Below are 20,207 nucleotides of genomic sequence, written 5' to 3'. Positions count from 1 at the left end.
AGTATTTGTGACAAATGCAGGCAGAGGTGAAAACCCTATTGTCTTGATATATGAATGTTATCTTGATACTGCCTCATCTGGCCCTCGTCTTGACTAGTTGAAGTGAGTTTCAAATGCAGACAACGTCAAGCTCATTCTTTCTTTTTATCAGATATTATCTCCATGCAGTGGACATACACACATGCACACAAGACAGAGAGTGTGTGTGGCCTGTTGATGAATTACTGCAGGGAGTTTTTGATCTAAACTGTCTCTCTCGCTACCTTAGCCATTTTCCTGGGGTCGTTCCGTATGCCCTATGAGGAGATCAGGAGAATGATTTTAGAGGTGGACGAGGATCAGCTGACTGAGCCCATGATCCAGGTAACATCACCTCTCATCGCCATTCATGACATTTCAAGTATGCCCATGTTCAGAGAGTACAGCCACAAATGTGAGCAATTCAGGACATTTTTCAGCAGCACAGTAAACGGCTTCCACCCTATGTTATAGGGTGCTTGTATAACTGATACTTGGTAATTATGAATAGCTTTACAATAGGGCTGGTCCGAATACCATTTTTTGAGCTTCAAATCTTTGGTAGTAATCAACACAGAATATTCGAAGCTTTGGAGGGAGGGGGCTGAACATATTCTTCTCTCTAATAAAGGCAGGAATCTCAGCGTGTGTTTGCATTTTTATGTTGAGAACCGTTCATCCAATCGATTTCACACGTGGCGGGTGTGTTGCTGCTGACGGACCCAAGGGATAATATGGACATGCGACACGTTCAGAATTAATAAAGTTTTAATAAACTACAGAACAGTGCGAGCCGGAAGCGGGCAGGGCTTAAATGCTCTGAGAACGGACACTGCACTAGTGATACAAAACACACAGGTCTGTTAAGAGCAATACTTTTAATAAGGCAGCCTAACATTTTTCTAACAAAGAAATCACTCCCAAATCAGAAATTAGCAGCACAGTAATTACTGACACCGTAAAGGGTAGGCTATTTAAATAAAAGAAGAACGAAAAATAAAGTTCAACGAACTGTAATAAATGAAGAACATGGTAGCATACTTTCAATAACAGCAACACACATTTTAATTAACGAACAGTTTAAATAAAATTAATTTTTTATGACTTGCTGTGATGTATTCGCAAGTATTTTCCAAGCAAATTAAGTGCACGTTTTTATCATGTGTAAAATTACTGATTAACATGGCGGATAAAAGCAGCTCGTTTTTACACCATCAATATACTGTAGGGGTACCACTTACAGAACTCAAGTGATTTTTTTATTTATTTATTTATTTTTTTTTTTTCAGACTTGATGTACTGCTGTGGTAGGCCACTTTCAAATCGCATATTTGGCACACTGCCTTTGTCTTGTCCTCACTCAATTTAAAGTGCTCCCACCCAGCTGAGGTCTTTGGCATTTTTGTCTTCTCTTCCAGATGAACCGAATCATGACATTCATGACGTTCACTCATGGGCAATTCATATTCAAGCGCGAATGAGAACCGCTTCGCGGGGGATGCCAGGGGTTCGAGGAAAAAAAAAAAAATTGAATCTCAAATGCCAACCCACCGAACGAATATTCTGGTCCAGCCCTACTTTACAAACACATCTCATGCACATGCACATCAGAACAAATTTTGCGTCACTATACACTATTGTTTCTCATGGATTTGGATTTTCATCAAGCCCGTCATAGAAATACTGTAGAAGTGGCATAGCAGAATCTTCTGCTTGACACTTTTTTTTACCATTGCATGGTTTAAATGCATATATTTCATTTTTGTTTTATAGAAACATTAAACATTCTCTCTCTTTGATTTTTTTCCCCCTGCTTTTTATCATTCAGCACCGATGTGAGGCTCAGCTTTATGTATTCTTCAGTAGCTCAGTGCACAGCAGGTTCTCATTCACTATTATAGTTTTAAAATATCCACTACTTCAGATCCATAACAGGGCTTTGTTATTTTATACTGCTTGCCACTTAAAAGCAGCCTTATATTTATCTTAATGACTGAGATGAGAACAACAGAAATAGCCATCTGCATCTATACTTTATATTTCATTTTGGAGTTGACGCAGACAAAAGTGGCCATCCATCTATTTGGCTCATGTGCACTAATGAAGTGGCCATTTGGAGATAAACTAAACCAGTTCATAATGGTTATATGAAGCTTCAAAGTTTTTCCTTTTGAAGTAAGAGGCTTGAGAGATGCTTCCTGACTCTGACCTATTTGAACCCCCACAGATAAGCAGTTAATTAAAAGTACATTTATATTGTAGTACTTTATGCCAATACCTATGAGTTATGGATTTGACTTAGAAAAATAACAAGATCACAGTATGTTAATAAATGAAAATTGCTAGAGATCTATATATATCTACGATTTAATGATCTCATGGAGAGTGACAAGGGTACATGAGAGGTTGAGAGAACACGCTGTGGATAGATATGTTCACATGATTTCATGCATAAAAATGATTAAATTGCTGCTAAAACATTTATTTTATGTATTTTTTTTCTTTGCATTTGCTTTTTTATACGATATACTTGGTGGAGATTGACAGCAGCTGATTGGGGAAAAGAGATGCTGAAAAGGATAACGAAACATCATAGTCCTACTAATGCTTTGAGATAAAACCCTATATTACGATGCAGCTGTGTTAGCCTAATGGTGTGAATTCCTTTCAACTCATTTCCAACTTTGTTTTGATATGTGCAATGGAACATCAGTGGACTTCCAATGTGGAATCGTGGGTGTAAATTCTGTAATTCTAGGATTTGGCCAAAAACCAGTGTAAAGGCTGGAATACACTACACAACTAGGCATCATACACTTACGACTTTCCAAATAGTTAGGAAAAACAGGAGGATCACCCACTATCAGACTTTCAAGTCATTCTGAACACAACAAACTAACACAGAAATGCCTCGTTGCTAGATGTGCAACAAATGAAACCAATAAGTTTTCTAAAATCGGCTGAAAATATCAGACGTGTTTAATATCTAGGTGTAATCATAGTCTGAAGCTAAAAAAGAAAAAGCTGGCATTTTTTTATTTTATTTTTTTTTATTAAAATAAGCTCAAATAAAATAAACTATGTATAACAATACAGTTATTGCAAATGTAATTTATTTTATTTTATTTTATTTTATTTTATTTTATTTTTTTAGACCTGCTAACGTACAGGTTGTAGGTTCGTTTCCAGCCTGGGCCATCCCATGAACTTTTACTGTTACTGAGATCACAGGTCTGCTCAAGTGCTGTTTTGGCCTTGAGCAAGATGCTTAGCCTCAGAATTCTCCAGGGAGATATATCGTCCCTTCAATTAGTCTAGTGTGTCATTAATTGCCAGAGAGTCGATTTAGTTGAGGAGCTCCACTAAATGGCTAAACACTAGGACTAAACCAGCAACAATTAGATTGCAGGTTAAAGTTGAACTGCTAATTACATGAATCTAGCACACATTCTTTGTAACACAAGTTCTTTGTCTTGTTCTCCCCTCCAGAATCTTGTGAAGTACCTGCCTGAACAGGAGCAGCTAAACGCACTGGTCAAGTACAAGAGCGAATATGCCAACCTCTCTGAACCGGAGCAGTTTGGATTAGTGGTAATTTTCAATGCACACACACACTTCTTCTCAAATGCTCTTCAAATGAATTTAATGATCAGTCTTGTGGCATGTCCAGTTAGAAGTCATCAGTCACTTTTTATTGAAACTTTTCTCAGGTCGATGTTGTGTTTGTCCCTCTACAAAAGATTTAGTCTCTTAAATTGAAACCGAAACAGATATCATCTTGCCACAAACAAATCAACTACTTATTGTACAACTCAAGATGTGTATTGTGTCTCTGAATAGAGAAAGAAATACTGTAATTCTCTAATGGAAAATGCATATGGTAGAGCCAACATATTAACACAGTTTTAACCCAGCTGTCTTTACTCTGTAGTTAATAAAACAGCTCTTGCTCAGGCCCTTAGTGAATAAGGTTTTTAATAATACATTAATATTCACAAAATTTGTTAGTTTAACTTCTGGTTGAGCCAGAGAAATTTTTTAAAGGTGCCAATGTTTGCACTTTTTGAGGGAAAACTAAGCTTATCTCAAGCACATTGGAACTGACGTAGTATTTCCTCCATGGGTAAATTTCTACACCAATTGATACTCATAACGGCTTTATAGTCCTCTGTGTTGTATTTTAGATATCACTGTGGGATAGTGTTGAATTTTAATAGTCATTTTTCTGCTATGATATGTTCAAGAGTTGTCATTTGAGATGTTAATGAAGGCTTTTCTCATATTTGATTGTTGTTGACAACCCATCTCTGAAAGTGTGAGAACAATTTCAGAGCTTTTCTCAACTCTGTCGAGATGTGCGAAGTTTAGGTTTAAAAAGTTGTCAGACTACTGTGTCTCTTGCTCCCGTTTGGATTTATCATAGTTTAAGTACATGCTACTCACCGCTGAATAATTGATCAATCAGTCGGCTCAATCGCCGATGGCACGGTTCAGCAGCTGACCCTGCTAGAGATTCACAAATTAATTATCAGTGTTTGTAAGCATATGCTCACCAAGCTTTTAACAGCTTTTTCTTAGGCTCATTACACTTAACTTTATAAGATGCTGGAATGAGAGAAAGGGGTCTTGCTTTTTTGAGAAATGAAGCGGAAGTGAAAGAAAGGCACAAGGGAATCGTTTCATGCAACTGTGTGGCCTGTCACTGCGTTTGGGGTGTTTATTATATAATGAGGCATATGGAACTGTGGTTTATGCATGCGTGGGCAGCAGGAAATGATGCATTTTCAGTTCAGAGAACTATCCAGTTCAAAGGGAATTCTTAATCTCCCATAGTGCCACTGCAAGCAGTTTTGCACTCTTTGTTCTTTTCTGGAGCCAGAACTTTGAACCCTTTGTTTGCTGCCTGCTAAGTGGACTATAAAATATAGCATGCGCCTGTTGGGACCTTAAAATCATATAGGGTGATGATGTGCAAGCGTGTGCTTGTGGCGTACGTGATACTTCTATTTCAGCCATCTGCTTTGTTTCTCCAAATAAATGTTTTTAATGGCTGCATGCGGTATTTTTAGCTCCTGATAAACTGTTTCGCTTTAGTCAGGTGAAGCTGAGCGTAAAGAATTATACCTTTTACTGGAAAACTCCAGGAGAAGAGAAATCGTCTGTTGCCATAGCAACAGCCCCCCACACAATTTTTTTAACAGGTCTTAGTTCAAGGTGCACAGAAAGAAAAAGTTTAAATCAGGCAAACTAAGTCAGCCAGACAATAGAAGCAGAAAGATGAAACAGGTGTGTGTGTCCCGTTCCCCATTGAGTCTTCCAGCAGGCCATATACGCTAGAGACGTAGTGTGTGTGTTCAGGGTCTACTGGGACACATACACACACACACACACACACACACACACACACACTGAAATGCTTCTGTTATTCGGTAGGCACTCTGGGTGGTTGTGTGAAATGATGATTTAGCTTCCTGATAAAGAATAATACTTGAAACACTTGAAAAGTTGTTCCCCTCTGAATACTGTCACATGCTGAGTGGCAGGCACCACAGTGTTACCTCCACTCCCGTCTGCAGGTGCAATTGAATTTAGACTTTAAAGGTTGATTTGAATGTCTTACCTTGAGGACTCTGCAGTAAAGTTTAGCTGGTATCATGCCGTTTTCCCTGTGGGTGGAGAGATAGATATATATATGTGTGTATATGTGTATATATATGTATATATATGTATGTGTGTGTGTATGCATGTATGTATGCATGTATGTATGTATGTATGTATGTATGTGTATTTATTCATTTATTATTATTATTATATATTTTTTTAAATCCATCCATATATACACACACAGAGAAAAAATACCTGTTACCAATCAGCATATTAAATGATTTTTGTAGGATTCTCTGATACTAAAAACTGGACTAACAGCTGCTGAAAATTCAGATTTGCCACTGTAGGCATAAATTACATTCTAAAAGATTATAAAAATAATTTGTTATTATTATTCATTTTTGCCTACTTTTCAAATACTTTTTATGTATATATTTGATTGTTCTACTCTTTGAAGACTTAAAATCTACGTCTAGTACAATATGAAAATCCTGTATAGAGGATCATTTATCAGTATTATAAAAATAATTTTAAAAAATTTTTAAAAAAAAATCATGACAAAATACTATTAAACATGATTTAATTTGAGATGGAATGAAAAATGACACATTTTGGTTCAGAGAAAAATGGTTTTAAAAAAGCAAAATTGTTAGTGGGAAAACACTCTTGACAAGTAAAAGACACAAGGGGAATAGTCCACAGGGCCAGCTGTGACCACAGTGGGAAAAACACCCACATATACATCATTGCTTTGTTCAGAAATAATGTATTACTTTGAACTAGACAGTAAAAAGGCTCCCGGCACTGATCAAAGAGAATATTCACTAATGAAGACACCACTCTAATTGAAAAGTGAAATGTCTAGACAAGATAATGTCAAAATTGACCCTATTTATTTACTGTTTACTTTCTTTATTTCCTAGGTCTTGTTATATGCAATTCACCAGTGTATAGTTTTTCTAAAGAAGAAAACATGTTGTGATTGTTTTGTCTCAATATAATGTGTTCTCTGCTTCTGAAACATCTTTCTACTGAGGGAACATAGACTGTGTGGGTGGGGAAAACATTACCAATAGTATCATAATTAGCACGATCCAATCAAATTCTGATGAATCAAGATCAAGTCCTGCCCTACATGATTTCATGATTTTCTTATTTCGAAATATTTCTAAAAATGTCACTTAACAGGGGAAAAAAAAAAAAAATAGCTTGATAGCTTTCAATTCAGATTCTACAAGACATGTTTGCTAAACTTCCAGCTTCTCATCATTAATTCATTATTGAAAGCATCTTTTTTATGCCTTTGTTAAAATATACGGTCTGTCTTTTTTCATTGCACCATGTGTCTGGTGTCATGAAGTCCCTAAAGTGTTTCATATGCAGGAGTTATTATGTGATTTCCAACATCACTGAACCACTGAACCTCCCTGATAATTCTTACTTTGCTGTCTTTTTGAAGCTCTAATGAATAATTCCTTGTACATGCTGTGTGTGCCCCTGCCATTTTTGGGGGGGTGAGATGGGGTGCAAATCTCCCTCAAACATTTATGGCTAGGAGAGCTTTGAATCGGAGTCTGTTTCATTGCAGATTAGCGCTGCCTGACATACACAGAAGATGCCTGCTACAAGTTTGCTGAATGTTTACACACATAAATTAGGCATTTGGTTTTGCCCTATTTTCTTTACCTTCTCTTCTCATTTTCTCCTTTCTCTCTCCATAAGTCACTTTGCTTCAGTTTGGATTTGTTGTGCTTTTGGTCCATTGTCATTTGTCTTCAAAGATGAAATGCTCCCTGAGTTTATTTATACACGCATGCAGACTGATTGCAGTGTGCGTGCATGTACAAGAGATGATATCTGATTATGGAAAACAGCTCTAGACACATTAAGCATATATCCGTATTGAGTATCTTAATTACACCCTTAATTTGCGATAGCTAATTGTCTTTTATAGGGCCAAATTGTATCCTGCTCAACTCCCTCCTCTCCCCAACCCCTAAATGCACACTGCAGACACAAAAATACATATATGCATGTTTGTAGGCTTTAAATTACACTCATACATGTAGATATACTCATAATGGAAGAGCAGTTTCAGGGGAATACAAATATTTAGCATTACATTGATTTAATATGGTTCAATATGAATGTACTGATCTTAGCAGAATTTAATTATAAAATTGAACTCCATAGAGATTTAAATTTATTCATCTTTCTGCTTATTTTCTCCTCTTCCAGATGAGTAGCGTGAAGCGTCTGAGGCCCAGGCTCAACTCCATCCTGTTTAAGCTGCAGTTTGAAGAGCAAGTGAGTAACTTGCGTCCAGAAATCATGGCGGTGAACGCAGCCTGCGACGAGTTGAAGAAGAGCAAAGCCTTCAGCAGGCTGCTGGAACTCATTCTGCTCGTGGGAAACTTCATGAACGCCGGCTCGAGGAACGCCCAGTCCTTCGGCTTTAACCTCAGCTCACTCTGCAAGGTGAGTACAGAGAGAAAAAGCCCATATCAAAGTTTCGTCACACTTTTTGTCCACATTTTGTGTGTGGAAACATTTACGAAGTCTGCAAAATTGATTGAAATATGGTCAGATGTGTTCAATGGAGCTGTTTGTGGATGAAAGCATTGTCAGATGCAAGCCCATGCATTTCTAAATCAAGTGTTTTCAACCTTCTGAATCAAATACATGAAGTCTAGAAGCTGTTTTGGGCTGGTTTCCTAAAAACAGAGTAAGTGTAGTCCATAAGAACGTGTATCATTTCATCCAGCAAAACCAGCCCTAAAGTCATTCATGTGATTTGCTGTCCATATTTACTCATTTTGTGAATTATTAGCCTCTATTTATCTGTTTATCAGGTCTCTCCATGTTTGAAACACACCCGCCCAAATGAACCGTGGGCATTTTTCATCAAATGCTCTCCTCCTGCTTTCTGTTTTTGGGAATAAGCTGATAAGATGATAATTTATGTTCCTTCGATGTCTGTGAAGGAGCCAAAGCTGAGTCACCATCAGGCACGAGTGCTTCTGCGTCCTTCACTCCCCTCCCGCACATTTCCCGTTACCTTGACCCCTATCGGCCAGCCCATCTAAAGTGCCTTTCGCTAAAAACGACTGGCGTTCGAGAAGATCTCATTTGATTTAACACTATCAAGCACTCAAGACCACAATAGCCGTATCTTCTGGCATCTATCAAAGTGCAGAGACCAAAAACCACTTTATAGCTGCTTCTTCTGTTTCTAGAGATAAGTTTCGGCGTAGTGACGTAATGCAGACACATATGTGCTTGCTGCTAAGAGGACAGTCCTTATATTCTGTTTAGTCACACTAATAAATTGTCTAAGTTACGCACAGAACACCTTAGCTCTCGTCTTAGAATTGAGGTGGCTAGTGTAAAGCCCTCTAATGAAAACGTTTGGGTAAAATTTTCAGATTTAGGTAAGTGGAAAAGGGCAGAAGGAGAGTATAGTTAATTACCACAGCAGCCATGCAGATTTACTAAGGTTTCCATGGTGACTTGGCATTGGTTTTTATCAGGGTTGATCCACCTCTCTCTTTTCTTTCTTATTAGCCATCCATTTTATTCATTACTACTTTCACTCCTTCCCTTCTGTGTGGTGCTAAAATTCAGAGAATGGCCATCACTGCATTTGTGACTCTCTCCAGGATAATGAAATACCTTTCTGCTCATCAAGTCTCCTAGAAGACCTGATAAAAGACAGAAGACTGTATGGGACATGCTCACATTCAGACTTTTTTATAAAGGAATAACCCAAAAATGAAATGTCGGTTATTATTTTCCCACCGTCATGCTGTTCCAAACACAAATTACTTTCTGTTTTCTGTGAAACTCAAAAGGAGAACCCTTGAAGAATGTTCACTGACATTTGTTTCCACACATCATGTGAAGATAATCTTGTCCTGGTAAGATTGTCCTTGTCCTTGTCTGGTCCTCACACAAAGCTATTGTATAGCTTTGGAAGACTGAGAATAGTCATATACACACTACTTTTATTATGCTTAATATTTTATGATTTTGAAACATTTTTGGTGCAATAATTCTGTGGAAAACATGATACTTTGAACCACAAAGTCTTTGCTGCAACTTTTGATCAATTTAATGCATTCTTGCAGAAATAAATACATGCACACATTCATACTGACCTGTGTGTACAGTAACTGGTGATAGATAATATAAACTGTACGAATAGAAATCTTCAGCTCATTTATGTTGCATATCAACACTAGTCTTTGAACGTGTCCTTATACCCACTTAAGGGCCTCATGCATCATAACTAATGGAGTGATCTGTCCTCACTGCAGAGAGAGAGAGACTACATCTCTACACCTGCACATAGTGATAGGGTCCCTGATGGGCAGGAGTAACAAAGAAAGTATGTCGTTTTCTGCCTTTCAAGTTCCTCGCCCGAGGGCCTGTCCTGATGTTCTCTCTCTGCCTCTGTTGATCTGATAGTTTGTTTGTTTGTTTTATTCTGAGTTTAACCTGTCAGTATCTTCTTCTTTTGCTCACAGTGGGTTTATTGAGCATATTTATTTGTCAAAGGATTTGAAAGCGCTTCCCTTTGAGCAAGTGACTCGCATGTCACTGTTTGATCTCATCAGCAGAGGACGGTTCAGTATGTCATGGACGTCAGAATCTCGATGAATGTTGAGTTTTTTTTTTTTTTTTTTTTTTCCTGGAAACCTTTTCCAATTGAGAACCGATATTTAAGATTTTTCACAGACATCAATGACTTGGACCACAGGATCAGATTAGATATTTTGGGTTTCTTTTTGTATTGTCATTTTCATACTTCACAGATGAAATCAGTGCAAGCAATTTGTAGAATCTGGCTTTTTTTTTTTTTTTTTGAGAAGCCCTTTCAGGCAGAGCAACAAAACCTAATTTCATCCCCCGTCATCTGTCTAACGCTTCACACAGCTTCCAAATGTTCTGACACTGCAATTATCCAGTTGAACCCAGTGTGTATATCCAGCACAAAGCCTCTGTCAGAACACGTACATTTAAAAGAAATGGCAGAGTGTGAGATAGTGTTGAGTACTAAAATGGACTAGATGGAAAGTCGATTTCTCCAATTTTATCTCTCATTTTCATTTGGAACTTCGTATTTACTTTATCTATATCTCTCATTTCCCCGTTCCCCCACACACACGGTAATCAAAGCGTTTTAAATCGTCAGGCACCCCCCACCCAGAAGAGCTTAATAATGTTTTCACTCTCCGCATTAATCAAATGCTTTTTGCGCTGCCTTTTACAAAGGCCTGTATCATTGTGCCACGATGATAATCATAACTGACAATGAAAATGTCTTGCTTTTCTAGTCCAGCAGCAATTTCAGTGTACTATCAAATTAACTTGTCAGACGTGAAGGCGGTGGACGCCGATGGCTTCCTTCAAGAATCTCTCTCTCTCTGATTTCTCGCTATTCCTGTAATGTTTTGAGCATCCAAATATTATTATTTATTTATTTTTATGGATATAGTTTTTTTTCTATTCTGATTTAATGTTGATATCATAAACAATTGCTCCCCCTAACCCCCTTTTTCTGTCCGTCTGCATCTCTATATCTTTCTTTGGCTCCCAGCTGAAGGACACTAAATCGGCTGATCAGAAGTCCACTCTACTGAATTTCCTGGCAGAAATCTGTGAGGAGAAATACCCTGAAGTAATGAAGTTTGTGGAGGATCTACAGCATGTGGACCAGGCCAGTCGAGGTACTGCAAAATATACACACAAAGAGCCAGCATCTATTTAAAAAATGGACAGAATTAACATTTTGGTTTAGTTTATTGATTACCTCTTTCCTCTCCCTGGCTAGAAAAAGTCTTTAGTCCAGAGAGATTACTTTAACAGTTATTTAATGTCACTCTCACAATGTACAGTTGTACAGTACATGAATTTAACACTTTGTATGTGTGAATTTCGGTCGACTTCTGCACAGGTTCGTTTCACACTCTTTCAGCAACAGAGATAATGTCAGTGTGTGTGTGTGTGTGTGTGTGTGTGTGTTGTTGTGCACTCACAATTATAAGACCAGTGAGTGTCAGATCTCAGGATCCATATTGTAAATCTTAATCTGACCAGATCACGATTGATAAGGTGATATTCTTGAGAGCCTATGTGTCTATCTGCCTTTGTGTGTTTTAACAGAAGCAGAGGAGCTGTTGTGCGAGGTCACATTGCCCTCGGCAGCCCTAGAGGCAGAGTCGCAATAGGACTAGACCAACTCACTGCATTACCTAATGCTTCCAGAAAGCAAGACTGAGAAAGTTATTGGCAGTGCGAGCGCAAATAATCAAACAGGATTATTAGAGGGAATGATTAAAAAGACGCCCTGTCTACGTGTACGTCTGGCAGCCTTCGAGAAAGTGTTTCAAGACAACTGTGTTTTCCCGAATGAAACAAATAATGATGGAGGGCAGGATTTATTAGTTCAGATTTTATTGGATTGTTGGACTTGTTAGGCTGTAATATTAGTGGTTAATGTTGTTTTCTGGCTTTGTAGTGTTGATTGCATCAGCTCAACATGAAAGTTTTCGAGACAGGGAATGCTATTACATTTTTATATTAGCTATTATGAAAAAATAATAATTTTATAGAGTAATGTGCTTTGAAGAATTAAGCACAGTAAGACCAGAGACATTTATTAAGACATAAATGAGGTTCATTTAGATGTTGACTTTATGATGAACTGTTAGCTCATTTTGACCAAAATAATGTAAATTCTATATTTTGCGCACCATCATGTTACTACAAACGCATGTGGTGAAGTTAGCAGAATATTTGCTCTGCTCTTTTCCATACACTGAAAATTCAGCTTTGTACATGACAAAAAAACACCATAAAAATGATCCATGCAAGTTACATTAGAGGAGGTTTATAAGCTTTGTCACAGAATTCGCTTAAAATCTCATCACGCTTGCTTGCAAGTTAGTTTCACTGTATGGAAATGAATAGCTCAGATGTTCTTCAAAACATCTTTTTTTTGTGTTGTGAGAATTTAAGTTTTTCTATCATGTCAACTTTCTCCTACACTTATTGGTTCTGTCTCTGCAGCTTTTTATTAGTTTTACTTTTTTGTCCCTGTCCGTCTTTTTTCTCTCCCGTTCCCCATTTCATTAGTGCTGCCTGCTCTTGTGCCCTTCATCAAAGCTGAAATGGCATTATGGGTAACATATCCCCACCACGCTGAATGTCTGTCCCTGCACTTCCCTCAGGAAACAGCCTCTGATCGTTTTACAGATATTACTCCCATTATTCTATTCTTTAGAGCTTGCATTAGCAGGTGCATGTTTTTCTCTTGGAGATTGAGATACTTTCATTAAGAATTAGCTCATGTCTGTTCCTAACTGTTATAGTTTTGTCTCCCATTGTGGTGCGGGTAGGTCTGGGTGATCTGGCTGCTAATGAAGGGTTCATGCATGTTTCTTTAGTGGTTTTCAGCAGCACCAGCTGACTGTTATTGAGGCTTTTTATATTTATTCCCTTTGGCACACTCTTGGCTTTCAAAGTGACTTAAAAATGGCACAAAACAGTTTTTATTTTTTTTTATTATTATTATTATTTTTTTTACATATCAGGGCTGTGCAATGCAACATGTCGCACATGTGATGAAAAGATCGGTCTGTGCGATGAATAAATTTACCACAGTAGCACGTGTGCAATAGTTTATTTTTTCTCTCAGTGGATACTTAAGATTTTCTGAGAAAATTTAAGATGAAATAAACATCAATGGTGCTTTGCCACAGATGTTTTTAAACATAATTTAATATTTTCTGTAAAATAAAAGTTTTCTGTAAAATACAATTATATAATAAATATTATTAAATGTTTTGTATATATATTTATAATATTATATATAATATTATTTATTTATTTATTGTGTGATGTTTTTAAATAGTTAGTTATCATTTTAAAATATTGTCTTGTTTGAGTGATACTTGTGTGCACTACTTGTGATTAATTGTTTTCAAAAATTGTAAGAGATGTTTTGTTTTTGTTGCTACAATTATGTGGCCAGTGCTACAAATCTTTCAACCTCTGTAGCTCCAGAGCTACATGCAAAAAAGTTAACGTACATCCTTGTCTGGTGAGTTACTTTGCTAGACAGATTATTTTTTTCCTTTATAAATGTATACTTTCCTTCAGCACGGACACATTAATTGGCTGCTGAAACCTCAGCTCTTCCATCACAGGAATAAATTGCATTTTTAAATAAAATGTGGCCTTGATGAGCATAAGAGACTTCCTGACCTCAAAACTTTTTAACAGTAGTGTACAAAGTGACACTTAACTCACAGTGACTGGATGAATGAAGTCCTCCACACATACACGCAAACACGTTCATTTCTCTCAAAGAGCTTGCAAATCACCAAAGAACCAGTCTAATAAAGTAGAAACGTGTTGCTTTCAAGTATCCCTCTGAACGGGCATTTTGAGTGTAGGTTTACACTCACCAACCCCCTTACACCAAACACACACACACACTAATACTTAGCTCACTCTGCAGTCGCTTATCAAGAGCATGAGTGATTTAAATAGTTTTGTTGTTTGGCTTTAGTATACATATAATAGTGTATCACATTGCACCGATGTATAATGTAACTGTAGACTAGATATAGTCATCAATAATAATAATATTAGGATGGTCATAAATGTGCGATGCACTGAAGTTACTTAGTGCCTGAATAAATGCATCATACAAATGTACAGATTGACAAATAGGTCTGTGTGTGTAGACACTGGACTCTTGGGTCACACTCAAAATGGCAGTGCCAGCTGCTCTTGGCACAGTCCAGTGAAACCAGATAGTGACATTTACCTCTATCTCTCTGTCTTTCTTTCTACATTGACTCCATGAGAGGGAGCTAGAGATGAGTTTGGTGGCTAAAGTGAGGTTTTTGCATTCAGCTTGTCTCTTCTTATTATGTATACATGCATTCTGGTAAACGTTATGTTCTTTATGTTGTTCTGAATGCAAAATGTGTGCATTTCAACACTTCAGGCCAAGATATTGGAAATGCACGAGGCACTTTCACTTGTTAAAAGCCTCAAATTGTTCTTCGTACATGTTAGAAATCATTAAAACCAAAAGAAAGAAAAAAAGTCAGACTTAACTAAGCTGATTACCATTTAAGTAGTTTAACATTTACACAATTCCTCATAAAAATGCAATAAATAATATCCAGCTAAGCTGAGAATGTTTAAGCCAAATCTCAACACAAGATGCTTAGTCAATGTGTCCCATCACATTTAGCTAACACTGTGCATGGAATGTGATCATCCCCCCCAAACAGCGTCTGCCTAATCAAAACTGAGCCTCTTATTAAAGTCACATAATTACCTCATCAAACTACCAGCGTGTGTGAGGAATTGGTGAAAGATACAGACCTGGTTTGGTCTTACAGGAGCTCTTGTACTAATAATTAACCTAATATATCTTTTAATAAATTACAGTTTTATGTGTTTTTGTGCTACTAGGATGACATTGAACCTTTTAGAAACGGTAGGCTAAAGCTGATGTTGACAGGGTTAACCAACTTACCTAAAAATAAATAAATATCCTAAATAAGTCTGCACAGAGTAAATATTCACTGATGTGGGAAAAAGAGCAACGGTAATGCGATATTGATCAATTGTTGAGGTAGGTGGCAGGTGTTCATACGTTTGACTGCTTCAGATGTAAACTGCCAAACAAATGACAATAAAGTGCTTTAAGGTCTCATTGGCATTGACAGTTTCATTAATTTTTATTTATTTTATTAAGTCTTATAAATGGAAGTTTATAAAGAGTTATAAATGATTAAACATTTTGACTGTTAAAGCCCCTCATACTGCTTGAGAGAGTAGATATCAACTCTTACTACATTTTTTAAAGGAAGTGTTTGCTGTCAAGCTATAAAAAAGGATGAAAAACGTATCATAACAGGGGTCCATACAACTGCAGTCTTCTGAAGCCATACGGCAGCTTTGTGTGAGGAACAGACTGAAATTCATGTTGAAAATATTCCATTCTGTTATAGCTCTGAAATCTGTCTTATTTTTATTTCCAGTGAATATCTCTGTCCAAAAGAACTTAGTTTTTGAGGAATGTTTGTCATCTGGAAACATGTATTTTGGATCTGCTATAAGCAAAGCGTGCATTGTTTTAAATCTGTATCTGTGTGTGTCTAGTCTCAGCAGAAAACCTTGAGAAGAGCCTGAGACAGATGGAGAAACACCTGCTGCAGTTGGAGAAGGATCTGGACACTTTCAGCTCCGCAGACGACCAGCAGGACCTGTTTCTCAGCAAGATGGCAATATCCTTTCACACGTTTACTTTGCATACACACACACTGTACATTTTTATTTATTTATTTTTTTTGTCTAAACTTTTCTTCATTGCTGTTTTGCTATCAACATTGTTATTTCTTCTGTGCGTGGTAGCGACACGTTTTCTAGCACCCTTCAGCCTCACACTTTAACAAACACTAATCAGAGTTTATGTCTGCGTATGCGAATGAATTATTTATATTGAACTTCACCGGGCTGCATGTGAAACCGAAGACAGTTTGATAATGGAGTTGTACATTCCTGTACTTGCTTGTTAGTTGTTTTCCCAGCTGTCTGTCATTGCACTTGAAACCGTTCCCTGCGGTCTGGATGCCATCTCCTCTGCAAATGGCAAGCGGTTGAAAGCCGGACGTGTTGCCAGGGGAGATACCAGGGGCACGAACTAAACGCTGAACAAAACATATACCCAAATAATCCACAATGAACCTTTCTTCTCATGCATTTTGTATAGTTTGGTGGGGCAGGTAGTCTTGGGTAGCTTTATTATTCATGTTTTTGAGTTATTCATTATTCATTTTTTTTTTTTACTTGTATGTTTCATGGACAAAAGCAAATGCTTTTTTTTTTTACTTTATTACTTTAGTGTGGTGCTCACGATCCAGTGAATGCCTGCAGTTCTGGGTCTGACCCGACTGCTCTACCCTTCACGCTGTCCTGGCTAGACTCTACCAGGGGAGGTTATTATCTTACTCACCAGCCACATAGTGGACTGTCTTCCACCCAACATCCTTCTCTCAAATGCATTTCTTCTATTTATTTCATGCAGTGCATTTTCTGTTACCTTTTTTTTTTTTTTTGTCTTTGCTGTAGTATTTTACTTTTCTTTTGTTTTGTTTTTATTCTTTAATAAATATCCCCCCTTTAATAGCTACATTCATCCGTGCTGAGATATTTTATGAATGCATTGACTAAAACCTTAGTGAGCCACCCTGCTAGACAGCATTTTTTGGGTATTGGTTTTAAAATTTGGACACACAGATGATGGCAAAAATATGTTCTCTTAGTGGGCAGCTTATTAGGTTTCCAGATAGCAATTGCAAACTATAAAAAACAGAGTTTTTGCATTAGTCTCTCACACTGGGAGTCGATGTTGAATTGTCATGTTTTGTGTAGTAATGTATGGAAATATTAGGGATCCATGATATGATCTTATGGTACCACAATGACTACTTGGAGTTTTTCTGTTTTTGTTTTTGTCAGCCAGAATCGGATATTTAATTGTGCTGCTTATTTCCGTTATTTTTTACATTTAGTTTACCTTTGCCATTTTTTATTAAAAAACACCAATAATTTAATGCAGTTTTTGCAAATCTCAAAATAAATATTAATTTTCATATTATATATATAATAATGCTATGATGCCTAATTTTAACTGTAGCATTTAAGTGAATTGACACCCATAATACATATGTGCTTATTGAACACACATTGTTTTATTTTTTTTCCCAAATTCCGTTTTATTTTTTCCAAATTCAATTTTTTCCAATAATTAAAAAAAAAAAAACACTTTAAATTATTGGGAAACATTTAAATAATTTTTTTCTCATTTAATTTAAATTTGACCAAATTCTGTTTTCCATTTATTTTCTGGATTCCATTTTAATGGTTTCATTAAATATTAATAATCAAAAGCATCTCTAATTAATTGTTTTTATAAAAGAATAATTAATTTTTTTATTTATATATTTTTTTCAGAAATACTGTCATGTTTTTACATTTGTCTATTATATAAATTGATAAATAATTTCCCTGCTAAATATTCCTTTAAAAATGTTTTAATTATAATTTTATTAGTAGCAGTAGTTCTATCATTACATTAAGTAATATTTCTGTCACAGTTTCTTCGAGTTAAACCAAGCTTTTATTTTGATGGGTTCCTGTGAAGACTTGAAGGTTTCTGTTGGGATATGATATGATATGATAGTTTTTTTTCTCAAACAAAATGGTAAAATGCTCATGAAGTGACTCGGAGCAGTTCTAGAGATTGTGTTCATATTGAGGCAGCAGAGGCTGAAAACACCGTAAGTGTCACATGCGCTTCAGTGTGTACGTAGTAAATGAAACTGCGTCTGCACCAGAACATGCAAGATTCATATTTAAATGGTATTTTTGCAGCTTAATATTCACATACACTAGTACATATCACGTTTTGACTTAAGTGTAGTTTACCTACTTTTGATGTATCCATCCAAAATTTGGCAAATTCCCTGACATTCCGCATTATACAGTAAATTCTGTTTTTATTACTGGATTCTGCAATTCTGTCCACATTTTCCACATCACAGAAATCACAGGGCTCTAAACACTATATTTCAAAATAATAGTTAATGAAGGTGTTTTGTTATGGCCTTTTTAACTGTAAATGTCTGCATGACTTCATTTAGTACACCTGTTAGTATGTATGTAGCCTTAAACTTTTGTCCATGTAGTGTGTATGTGTGTGTTCCAGGTGTTATAGGGTTTTTGTTAATAGTGTGTCTTAGAGGTGTTATGTGTGAGTGTACAGTATGAGAGTGTCTAACAAGCTCAGGTGTACAGGAGAAAATCGATGCTTTTCTATCCCTCTGCACAGAGCTTGTGTTAAAGGGTCAGCCATCATCGCCTCTCTCTCTTTATTTAGTTTGGCTCTCTGTCATTTAGAACAAAAACCCAGAGTCCACCTTCCTCTTCTTTCCTCTGTCAGCATTAACACCGTTCAGCTCCACACGGCATGGGCCCTTTTCTGTCCTCTGGGCTCTTAGCACTGGCAACCAGATCAGTATTAAAGTTAATGAAGTCTTATCTCTCGCTCTCATACACCGTCTGTCCTTTCATTAGCTGATCACGTCCCCTACGCTCCATTCTTTCTCTAATCAGAGAGCCGAAGCAGGTGTGCTTGGAGGGCGTGAATGAACTCACAGTATAAAAGACAGCAGAGGAGACGAACAAAACAGATCTGTGCGCATATGCAGCCGGAAGAACTCCCCAAAGATTTTGCGTGTATGCCGAACAAGCATCACTGGCCAGCCTGTCTGCCCTTCCTTATAAATGTCTTCATCATGAATAAGTCATGGAGGACCTGTTATACTGAGTCCTGGAGTGAGATGCGTGGGTTAAAGAAGCTCTGTCCAGTTTCTAGAATTTTACTTGCCAGGTTCAGGTGAGCTTGCAAACAAAAATGTATCATAGTTTATACAAAATATTAAGCAGCCAAACTGTATTTAACATTAATGAAAAGAAAACCAGGATACTAGAATGATTTATGAAGGATCATATGACACGAAAGACTGCTGAAAATTCAGCTTTGCCATCACAATAATAAATTAAAATATATTAAAATAGAAAGCAGTTATGTTAAATTCTACTCATTTTCCCACAATATTACTGTTGCAGTCTTGGTGATAAGACTAATATCTAAAACATTAAAGCTATTTTACAGACTCCATTTTTGAAGAGGACACATACTTAAATCATAATATTCTTAAAATAAAATAACTCCATTTAAAAACCATGTAAAAAGTGATGTACTATATGTGACCCTCTCTGTGAAATCCAGGCTAAAGTCTCAAAATCTAATTGAGATAACAAGCATCAAAGTTTGATTTCACCCATTAATTTCACTATATTTGATGTGGTCTTACTCAGTTAATATTAAAGACATCAAGTTTACATTTTCACAGAATGTTCTTTACCTTATGAAGGATGATTTTATGTAGGAAACAGTAAATCACCAAAAAATGACTGATCACATAATCAAAAAATGATCACATGCTTACATATATTTTTGTACATGAATTTAACATTTTTATTGTTTAGGTAGCATACTCAATGAATATGTTTACATGCACCCTCTTAATGTAATTATAATGGGATTTTGGCATTGTGATTTTAAACTTTACCTCATGGAAACGCAATGCTTCAAAATAATACGATTAAGCTCATAATCATAGTAACCATTATTGCATGTATGTCAATTTTAATCACAATAAACAGGCATGTAAACGCATTATTACAGCTTTGCCCAAAGTGTGCCTGTGCACATGGATGCAGCGAATTCTTCACACAACTTCATGAATGAACTTTGTGATATTACTCTTAGCACCCTCAAACGAAAGCAAACGCACTCATTTGAGCCTGCAAAGTAGGAAATGCTGTAATGCATATTTGTGTTTGCGCTGAGGAGAGCTTCAAAGGTTTCTAGTTACAATGCGTTTTCGCTGCGTTGAGCACTGTAGCCAATCACAGACATATTTGTT

The 20,207-nt window shown here is 36.7% G+C and overlaps 1 protein-coding gene across 4 annotated transcripts in view; it reads left to right on the top strand.

Annotated features, from left to right (window-relative positions):
• Window positions 1-20,207, top strand: part of diaph3 (diaphanous-related formin 3) — a 412,973-nt gene that overhangs the window by 244,038 nt on the left and 148,728 nt on the right. For all 4 annotated transcript variants that reach the window (XM_058790775.1, XM_058790773.1, XM_058790772.1 and 1 more), the window contains 5 exons: window positions 269-363; window positions 3,508-3,609; window positions 7,864-8,103; window positions 11,225-11,354; window positions 15,814-15,939. In XM_058790775.1, coding sequence (XP_058646758.1) covers window positions 269-363; window positions 3,508-3,609; window positions 7,864-8,103; window positions 11,225-11,354; window positions 15,814-15,939 — 693 coding nt within the window. The remainder of the gene's footprint in view (window positions 1-268; window positions 364-3,507; window positions 3,610-7,863; window positions 8,104-11,224; window positions 11,355-15,813; window positions 15,940-20,207) is intronic.

This window comes from Onychostoma macrolepis, chromosome 11 (assembly GCF_012432095.1).
Source record: "Onychostoma macrolepis isolate SWU-2019 chromosome 11, ASM1243209v1, whole genome shotgun sequence".
Taxonomy (NCBI): Eukaryota; Metazoa; Chordata; class Actinopteri; order Cypriniformes; family Cyprinidae; genus Onychostoma; species Onychostoma macrolepis.
Note: the sequence above shows the minus strand (reverse complement) of the source record. Positions and strands in the feature narration are given on the sequence as shown.